General features: G+C 38.6%; 1 protein-coding gene across 1 annotated transcript in view; it reads left to right on the plus strand.

The window, feature by feature from the left end:
• Positions 1–1,549: 1,549 nt before the first annotated feature.
• Positions 1,550–10,475, plus strand: part of LOC133571022 (bactericidal permeability-increasing protein-like) — a 19,016-nt gene continuing 10,090 nt past the window's right edge. Inside the window, exons 1-6 of the mRNA XM_061923989.1 lie at positions 1,550–1,695; positions 8,289–8,398; positions 8,460–8,574; positions 8,644–8,775; positions 8,852–9,007; positions 9,091–9,154. Of these exons, the coding sequence (XP_061779973.1) occupies positions 8,296–8,398; positions 8,460–8,574; positions 8,644–8,775; positions 8,852–9,007; positions 9,091–9,154 (570 nt within the window). The 5' untranslated portion in view covers positions 1,550–1,695; positions 8,289–8,295. The remainder of the gene's footprint in view (positions 1,696–8,288; positions 8,399–8,459; positions 8,575–8,643; positions 8,776–8,851; positions 9,008–9,090; positions 9,155–10,475) is intronic.

The following is a 10,475-nucleotide window of genomic DNA, read 5'->3' on the forward strand; positions in this document are numbered from 1 at the left end:
AACATAAGAGATAAGTGTGGGCCATACTTGCCAACCTTGAGACCTCCGAATTCGGGAGATGGGGTGTATATTGTAGCGTCCCGGAAGAGTTAGTGCTGCAAGGGGTTCTGGGTATTTGTTCTGTTGTGTTACGGTGCGGATGTTCTCCCGAAATGTGTTTGTCATTCTTGTTTGGTGTGGGTTCACAGTGTGGCGCATATTTGTAACAGTGTTAATGTTGTTTATACGGCCACCCTCAGTGTGACCTGTATGGCTGTTGACCAAGTATGGATTGCATTCACTTATGTGTGTGTAAAGGCCGCATATATTATGTGACTGGGCCGGCACGATGTTTGTATGGAGGAAAAGAGGACGTGACGATAGGTTGTTGATGACGCTGAAGGCAGTGCCTTTAAGGCACGCCCCCAATATTGTTGTCCGGGTGGAAATCGGGAGAACGGTTGCCCCGTGAGATTTTCGGGAGGGGCACTGAAATTCGGGAGTCTCCCGGGAAAATTGGGAGGGTTGGCAAGTATGGTGTAGGCTGCACTATGACGGCAATATGGCTCAAGTAAACAACACCAACATTTTATATGTTCCATTGAAAATATAGAACATTACACAGGGTACTCAAAAATCTATCAAAATGTTTTTAGTACGACTTTGGTAAGCTATGAAGCCGCACCGCTTGATGTGCTTCAACATACATGTATTATTATGGTGTGCGTGGATATGTTCAGACATATTATCTGGCGTTTTGTATGCAAAAGCAACTTTTCTTACCATCTGGTACCTGCTGGTCTGTATTTGGGATCTGCATAAATCCTGAAAAATTGCGCGGGTCCGCCTTTGTAGTCCGTACCGACACCGTAGTCGATAATCTTCTTCTTTTTCAACATATGTTGCCATCCAAGCAACGTTATCGCGGACGCCCCTGCTTATTTCAGCAAGACAATGCCAAGCCCTGTGTTACAACAGCGTGGCTTCATAGTAAAAGAGTGCGGGTACTAGACTGCCTGTAGTCCAGAATTGTTTACCATTGAAAATGTGTGGCGCATTATGAAGCGTAAAATACCACAACTTAAGCAAGAAATGAATGGGAAAGAATTCCACCTGAAAAGCTCCAAAAATTGGTCTCTTCAGTTCCCAAACTGAGTGTTGTTAAAAGGAAAGGCCATGCAACACAGTGGTAAAAATGCCCCTGTGATAACTTGTTTGCAATGTGTTGCTGCCATTAAAGTCTAAGTTAATGATTATTTGCAAAACAAAATAAAGTTTCTCATTTCGAACATTAAGTATCTTGTCTTTGCAGTCTATTCAATTGAATATAAGTTGAAAAGGATTTGCAAATCATTGTATTCTGTTTTTATTGACGAATTACCCAACGTGCCAACTTCACTGGTTTTGGGTTTTGTATATTTGCAATAATATTCTAACAGTTTTATAACGGGGTTACAAAAAAAAATAAGCAGCCCTGACATTGCATGCAGATCATTACTCATGCTCTTCCTCTGTTTGATTTTCTGTAGATTTAGGAAGTTCAGTTTTGTGGCGCAATAAAAGCATTCCCACAACTGTGCAAACAACAAAAGTTCCCACTGTTCACACGTGGGAAACTCCACTTCCTGACGAAGTGAATTAAAGGCCCCGTGTCGTCCTTTATCTTCCACTCGTCGGACAGACACCGCAAGACTAACAACCGGCACGCTCTTTCAGGTAAGCTCTCGTAGCGTCAATTTTGCGTGTTTAAAGTGATCTTTGTGAGCCTCAGCTTCTCCACACTGTGATTATGTGTTGAGAGAGACACACATGTTTCTACTTCTGGTTCACAAAGAAAAAAAATTGCAGTTTCCAACCCTCTACTCGGTCACATGCTTTACATTTAAAAACATTGTTACATTTTCAACGTCCAGAACAAATGCGTTTTTTTCCGAATGGAAAATAAACTAAAGAAAAATCTAAATATTTAAACCCAGGGGCGTCACTAGCTTTTAAGGACAGGGGGGGCTTTGCCCCCAGGAGATGCACAGGATGCGAGCGAATGTTACACACGAGCACAAAACTTCACAAACGGCTAACAAAGACTTAGAAATGATTCATTGTTATTTTATTTTTTTTTTTTAAATGCACGGGACGAAATGAAATGATGGCTTTTAACCATTTTTTTTCTTTTTATGTATTTATTCATTTTACATTTTATATAAAATGTCTTGGTTTTTCCTCCCTCTGAAAATCCTATGAAATGTTTAACAAGCCATCCTATAATAATAAAACACCTATTAATGTAACAATACAATAAAACAAATATATTTAATGATGTTTTTTTCATTATTTTAACAATAGGCTAATGTATATTACTTTATATAGATTCTACAAGAAACGCAAAACTTAAAAAATAAATTATTTACAATTGCACACACAAGGTTTTGTAAAGCTTCACTCATTGTAAAGGAAGATAATGTGCTTCGTACACCTGCAGGACCGCAAGCAAGGTCGCAGAGAAAATGCGGGCTGGAATTTGAGTGATGTGGGCATTTTCTATATGAACAAGTGGAATGGATTGGATACCGACGCACTAAAGGGGCTCTCTACCTTACGCTACGAAGTGAGGGGAAACTGAGTGAATAATAACAGGTTATATGATTATTTATTTAAACTCATATTTGGGCCACTTTATAATGAATATGTCGGCATTTATTTGTAAAAAAAAACAAAAAAAAACACCAAATTATTTAGGGGGGCTTAAGAATATTTTAGGGGGGTTCAAACCTTATCTGAAAGGGATACACGGAAGAAAATGGATGGATAGTCTATCCCATTTTTGTAAATTTTTTCCATCACTTTTTTTTACATGGTAACCATTTTGGCTGTATTAAGTCATTTATATGCAACTAAATTGTGTAAAAAAAAACAAACTCTTAAATCATCATGGATTACATACTACGCATTACCTTTTGCACTATATAATTTATATTATTATGTGTTGTCAACTTTGTACTTCTTTTTATTTATTATCATCATTATTTTTGATGTCATTGCCTGTAATAAATAAATAAATGAAAAAAATGAAAAATGAAATCATAATTTTTTTTTACATAAATCATTAAACAATTCACACCTGCTCAAAACTACTTATTTCAGTTTAATTACTTGAAAAAGTGTATCTATTTATCACAAAAAACACAAAGTACCGTATTTTTCTGACTATAAATCGCAGTTTTTTTCATAGTTTGGCCGGGCTCCAGTGCGACTTATATATGTTTTTTTCCTTCTTTATTATGCATTTTCGGCAGGTGCGGCTTATACTCCGGTGCGACTTATACTCCAAAAAATACGGTAATACAATGTTCCCATATAATAAATAGTAGCAGCATGTGGCTTTGGTGGTGATTAGTCCGTCTTGGTTATGTCAAATTAGCAACAAACTTGCTTTGATATCTTTTTTTATTTATTTATGTAACGTCAAAGACTCCCTTTGGACACCTTTTAGGCAAATTACGGACCAATGAAATCCATTAAAAAATAATAATAAAACCAAGGATTATGTAATGTCAACATTTTATTGTAATTAAAAGATATGTGACATTTTATTGGGCAGTTTTTACAAAGTAAAGTCAATGTACGGGAATTATTTGTATTTTTGCCATATTTTTTGCAGACATGTGACTGTCACAGCGCCCTAATTTTATTCTCTTTTTGCCTACTAATTATTATATCAAGAATCATTCGGTTTTTGTGTCTTTTTAATAGATGATATTAAACATTTCAGATAACTAACCTGGAATTAAAAGGGTTAAAATCCTGACAAAATGTTAAGCATGTCTGATTTTTTCCCCCCCAAGTGATCTTTGAAAGGAATCAATGGCAAAGGTGCCAAGAATTTCAATTACCGTATTTTTCGGACTATAAGTCGCAGTTTTTTTCCATAGTTTGGAAGCGACTTATGTGTGAAATTATTAACACATTAGCGTAAAATATCAAATAATATTATTTATCTCATTCACGTAAGAGACTAGACGTATAAGATTTCATGGGATTTAGCGATTAGGAGTGACAGATTGTTTGGTAAACGTATAGCATGTTCTATATGTTATAGTTATTTGAATGACTCTTACCATAATATGTTACGTTAACATACCAGTTGGTTATTTATGCCTCATATAACCTACACTTATTCAGCCTGTTGTTCACTATTCTTTATTTATTTTAAATTGCTTTTCAAATGTCTATTCTTGGTGTTGGATTTTATCAAATAAATTTCCCACAAAAATGCGACTTATATATGTTTTTTTCCTTCTTTATTATGCATTTCCGGCCGGTGCGACTTATACTCCGAAAAATACGGTATAATTAAAATCGGATACATTTTATTGCCAATATTTCGAAATGTCAAAGACTCTAATCCAGGGGTCGGGAACCTTTTTGGCTGAGAGAGCCATGAAAGCCAAATATTTTAAAATGTATTTCCGTGAGAGCCATATAATATTTTTTTTTAACACTGAATACAACTTAATGCGTGCGTTTTTAAGTAAGACCAACATTTTTAGAGTATAATAAGTCTCTCATTCCTTTTAATAACATTGTTATTCTGAAGCTAACCAATAATAAATAAAATACTTCTTACCATTGAACAGGTGCGGTAGAAAACGGATGGATGGATTAAAATGCATGAGAATGTTTTATATTTTGAACGTTATTTTTAACACTGTGATTACCAGCGGAATTATTCAGTACTTATCCTGTTAAGTAATGTCAGCTAAGATTTATCTGAGAGCCAGATGCAGTCATCAAAAGAGCCACATCTGGCTCTAGAGCAGGGGTCGGCAACCCGCGGTTCTAGAGCCGCATGCGGCTCTTTAGCGCCGCCCTAATGGCTCTCTGGAGCTTTTTCAAAAATGTATGAAAAATGGAAAAAGATGTGGGGGAAAAAAATCAATTTTTTGTTTTAATATGGTTTCTGTAGAAGGACAAACATGACACAAACCTCCATAATTGTTACAAAGCACACTGTTTATATTAACTTCACTGATTCGAGTATTTGGCGATGTTATTGACTTGTGTGGAGTGCTAATCAGACATATTTGGTCACTGCATGACTGCAAGCTAATCGATGCTAACATGCTATTTAGGCTAGCTATATGTACATATTGCATCATTATGCCTCGTTTGTAGCTATATTTGAGGTCATTTAGTTTCCTTTAAGTCCTCTTAATTCAATTTATATCTCATGACACACTATCTGTATGTAATATGGCTTTTAATTTTTTGCGGCTCCAGAAAGATTTGTTTTTGTATTTTTGGTCCAATATGGCTCTTTCAACATTTTGGGTTCCCTACCCCTGCTCTAATCCCTACTATGGATTTAATACTATGGCATTTAAAGGGTTAACGATCCTTGACATTTGTTCAATGTTTGGTAGTCTTAAATTTAAGTAATTTATGGAAAAAAGCTGAATTAATCACAGTTTTTTTTGCCACAAAAGGGCCAAGATGATTGTGAGAAGAATAGTATGAATGTATTAATTAGTATAACTATTTACTGGTACAAAGTTAGTTTCAAAACAGGCAGTGAATGTGGCTTTTAATCTCAATCTAATTATGTGGCCTAACAAGAATCATGTGCTTTTTGGTGAATTGGTCACAATGAAAACAGCTTTTTATCAAGCCTGAACTGACACTGGACATTCTGGTGCTGTTGTACGCGTCTGCAACTGGCTTCCGCAATAAATAGCATTTGTAAAAAATAGATTTTTTGTTTTCCACACACAGCAAAGACGGTTTGTTTTGTTTGAAAATTCCTCAGAAAGCTTGCATGTCTTCTTATATCAGAGGGATTTAAAGACGCAAACTATACAGTGTCCCTAAAGTCTGAACACGCAAAAGTTTTTAAGAAATGGCACTTTATTCAATTACAATAGTCAATATGATTTTTCATGTGATTTGCAACATTTGCAAGGATACGGTTGATGAGCTTTACAAGAGTCATGTGAATTACCCGTAATAATGATTTTTTTTTAAATCCCAACGATTAGTATTACCGTTTTAAAAGGTATATATATCCATCCATCCATTTTCTACCGCTTATCCCTTTTTGGGGATATATATATATATATATATATATCCCGGCCGAGTCATACCAAAGACTATAAAAATGGGACCCATTACCTCCCTGCTTGGCACTCAGCATCAAAGGTTGGAATTGGGGGTTAAATCACCAAAAAATTATTCCCGGGCGCAGCCACCGCTGCTGCCCACTGCTCCCCTCACCTCCCAGGGAGTGATCAAGGGTGATGGGTCAAATGCAGAGAATAATTTCGCCGCACCTAGTGTGTGTGTGACAATCATTGGTACTTTAACTTTAACTTATATCTAGCCAACTTATAGCTTTTAGCACACGCGTTAGCTTTGTGTCTTGTTACGTAATGATAGTGTTTTGGCTATTGTGAGAATGAGATCATTTTAAGTGTTCTTTTTAATCCATAGTCGTGTTTAAAGCAGCTAGTATTTTCCTATGTAGTGTGTCTTCTCGTGATCTCCGTACTTTTTATCTTATGTCCGCTAGTAAACTCTGTGTTTCACCTTGAAGGCGCTGGAATGTCTATTGGGAGTATAAGGTACTCCCTTTTTGTGGAGAAGGCCTTATCGGTTTAGAACAAAAAGGCTGTATTTCTTTCTGGGGCGGGAGGGGGTTGTTTTCGTACTAAATAAGCTGACTCCTTCCGTTTGATTGTCAGACCGCTTCTTGATGCTGCTATTATAACACTGTGAGGGCTGGTCTCCTAAAGCTTTAGTAATACTTGATAATATTGCTACTCTTTCTTGGTGATCCTTCTTACTCAACACATATGTCATCCGAAAGAACTTGGGATTGACCAGTGTGTTTTATTCCCTGAGAGGAAGACTGGTCGGACGCAACATTAGCTTTTTGGATGTTTTTTTTATTGGAATAGAGGATCTCCCATTGGCTCCACTTTAAGCGGACTTTTATTTACAAGTTAGAATGCATTTGAAAAAAATAAATCCATCCGTCGTCATGTATTTTATAATGGTTGTGAACGATAGGCAAAAAAAATAAAATAAAATTGCAGTTCCCCTTTAAGAAGACAGAACAATATTTAATAGAGATGTCCGATAATGGCTTTTTTGCCGATATCCCGATATTGTCCAACTCTTAATTACCGATTCCGATATCAAACGATACCGATATATACAGTCGTGGAATTAACACATTATTATGCCTAATTTTGTTGTGATGCACCGCTGGATGCATTAAACAATGTAACAAGGTTTTCCAAAATAAATCAACTCAAGTTATGGAAAACAAAATGCCAGCATGGCACTGCCATATTTATTATTGAAGTCACAAAGTGGGCAGCACGGTGGAAGAAGGGTTAGTGCGTCTGCCTCACAATACGAAGGTCCTGAGTAGTCGTGAGTTCAATCCCGGCCTCGGGATCTTTCTGTGTGGAGTTTGCATGTCCTCCCCGTGACTGCGTGGGTTCCCTCCGGGTACTCCGGCTTCCTCCCACCTCCAAAGACATGCACCTGGGGATAGGTTGATTGGCAACACTAAATTGGCCCTAGTGTGTGAATGTGAGTGTGAATGTTGTCTGTCTATCTGTGTTGGCCCTGTGATGAGGTGGCGACTTGTCCAGGGTGTACCCCGCCTTCCGCCCGATTGTAGCTGAGATAGGCTCCAGCGCCCCCCGCGACCCCGAAGGGAATAAGCGGTAGAAAATGGATGGATGGATGGAAGTCACAAAGTGCATTATTTTTTTTAACATGCCTCAAAACAGCAGCTTGGAATTTGGGACATGCTCTCCCTGAGAGAGCATGAGGAGGTTGAGGTGGGCGGGGTTAAGGTGGGGGGGGGGGCGGGGGGGGGGTGTAGGGGGTAGCGGGGGGTGTATATTGTAGCGTCCCGGAAGAGTTAGTGCTGCAAGAGATTCTGGTTATTTGTTCTGTTGTGTTTATGTTGTGTTACGGTGCGGATGTTCTCCCGAAATGTGTTTGTCATTCTTGTTTGGTGTGGGTTCACAGTGTGGCGCATATTTGTAACAGTGTTAAAGTTGTTTATACGGCCACCCTTTCCGATATTACATTTTAAAGCATTTATCGGCCGATAATATCGGCAGTCCAATATTATCGGACATCCCTAATATTTAATGTTTCTTCTGCCAATGAAATTATATTGCTACTGTTTAATTCAGTAAAATACTTATTTTGGTCACAATATGAAAATGAATTGTTACGAACAGAATAAGGTCATCATTGATCTTTTGTCTGATCATGTTTTTCGTTTGCCAAAGGTTCAACATGTCACAGTGGTGCTGGCTGGTGTTAGTTGCTCTGTGTCACATGACCTCATGCGCCAATCCGGGAGTAAAGCTCCAACTGACAGATAAAGGCATTGAATATGGTAAGGATTGTACTCGCCAAAACACCGACACGCTTCATCATTTAATACTCTTGTCTTAAAGGCAGGCAACTCGGAATGGCGTCGATCCAAAGCAAGCTCCAAAGCATTAGAATCCCGGATATGTCCGGATCACAGAGAGTGCCCGTCGCTGGCAAGGTCAAGTACAGCTTGTCAAAGTAAGGCTAAGGCGTGGATCTAATTATGTATAAACTACTGGTTGTTCACAACTACGTTGTTTCTTCCAGTATGCAAGTAGTGTCTGTGGGACTACCTTCGTCTGCGGTGGCTCTGGTGCCAGGGACTGGTGTCAGACTGTCTATTGAGAACGCCTTCATCAGCATGAAGGGAAACTGGAGGGTCAAGTACCGCAGAATATTGTGAGTAAGACGAGATGTACTCTTGACACCTAGAAACAGACAAAGGGACGATTTAATGACTTGTGTCTCTTAAAAGGAGGGACAGTGGTCGCTTTGATTTGAGCGTGAGTGGACTGACGGTCAGTACAAGTGTCGCCGTCACGAGCGATGAGACTGGGAGACCTCAAGTCAGTAGCGCTGGCTGTTCGGCTAATATTGGCAGTGTCAAAGTTAAATTCCACGGCGGAGCCAGGTGAGATAATCACTAACCTGCACTGCTGCTCGGATAAAGTGAGAGCTTCTTACAATAACGCTGTTGTGTCTCTTCTATCTCAGCTGGCTGTATAATCTTTTCAGAAGCTTCATCAGCAAGGCTTTGAGTAAGTCGCTGGAAAAACAGGTGAGGACAAACCATTGTCAACATTCTTTACAATCGCCATTACTTGTTTGCCCTCAATCAGAGGAGTCCGAGTTATGGATATTTTACATGGGAATCAATAAGAATGATTATTAATTAAGTGAACATTTACAGTAATGTGTACAAGTTATAGCATGACAACCATTTCATTGAATTGCTTCCATTTCCATCAAGAAATGAAATGTATATATATATATATATATATATATATATATATATATATATATATATATATATATATATATATATATATGTATGTGTGGGGAAAAAAATCACAAGACTATTTCATCTCTACAGGCCTGTTTCATGAGGGGGTTCCCTCAATCATCAGGAGATTTTAATGGGAGCATTCACATACCATGGTTTATATAGGGCACAGAGTGGGTGGGTACAGGCTGGCGTAGGGGCGTGGTGATTGGCTCATGTGTTACCTAGGAGGTGTTTCCGTCTGTGGCGGCATGCTGATACAATTTCGCTGCGCTTGTTGACAGGTCTGGACAGTATATAATAAACAGTTTCTCTTTCAAGCATAGGTTGCATCTTTTATTACCACTATTGTAAGGTGTGCTGGATGCAAGAATTTGCCATGTTATTGAATATTCAACATTATTGTCTTTGAGGTCCCAAATGTGTTTGCTGAGTTCTGTGGTATTCCGCAGGTTTTGGTTCCTGAAAGAAGCCTTGTGATTGTTCCATCTGGTTTTAAACTCTCCCTCGGTTAATCCTACATATGTGTCGGATGTGTTAATGTCCTTGCGTGTTACCTTAGATTGGTAGACAACTGATGTTTGTAAGCACCCCCCGTTGAGAGGGCAATCAGGTTTCTTGCGGCAGTTGCAGCCTTTGTTGGTTTTGGGGTCGCTCTGTCCGGGGGCCGACGGCTCATTTGCAATTGTTTTGTTGTGGTTTGAGATGATTTGTCGTATATTGTTCATACAGCTGTAGCTCAATTTAATGTTGATGATGATTGAGGGAACCCCCTCATGAAACAGGCCTGTAGAGATGAAATAGTCTTGTGATTTTTTTTGCCCACACATACATATATTGCGCTCTACTACGGTATCGAGCACTATTTTTTGGATAACCTTATTAAGACATATATATAATAAATAAATGATAAATGGGTTGTACTTGTATAGCGCTTTTCTACCTTCAAGGTACTCAAAGCGCTTTGACACTACTTCCACATTTACCCATTCACACACACATTCACACACTGATGGAGGGAGCTGCCATGCAAGGCGCTAACCAGCACCCATCAGGAGCAAGGGTGAAGTGTCTTGCTCAGGACACAACGGACATG

This window comes from Nerophis lumbriciformis, linkage group LG28, assembly GCF_033978685.3.
Source record: "Nerophis lumbriciformis linkage group LG28, RoL_Nlum_v2.1, whole genome shotgun sequence".
Taxonomy (NCBI): Eukaryota; Metazoa; Chordata; class Actinopteri; order Syngnathiformes; family Syngnathidae; genus Nerophis; species Nerophis lumbriciformis.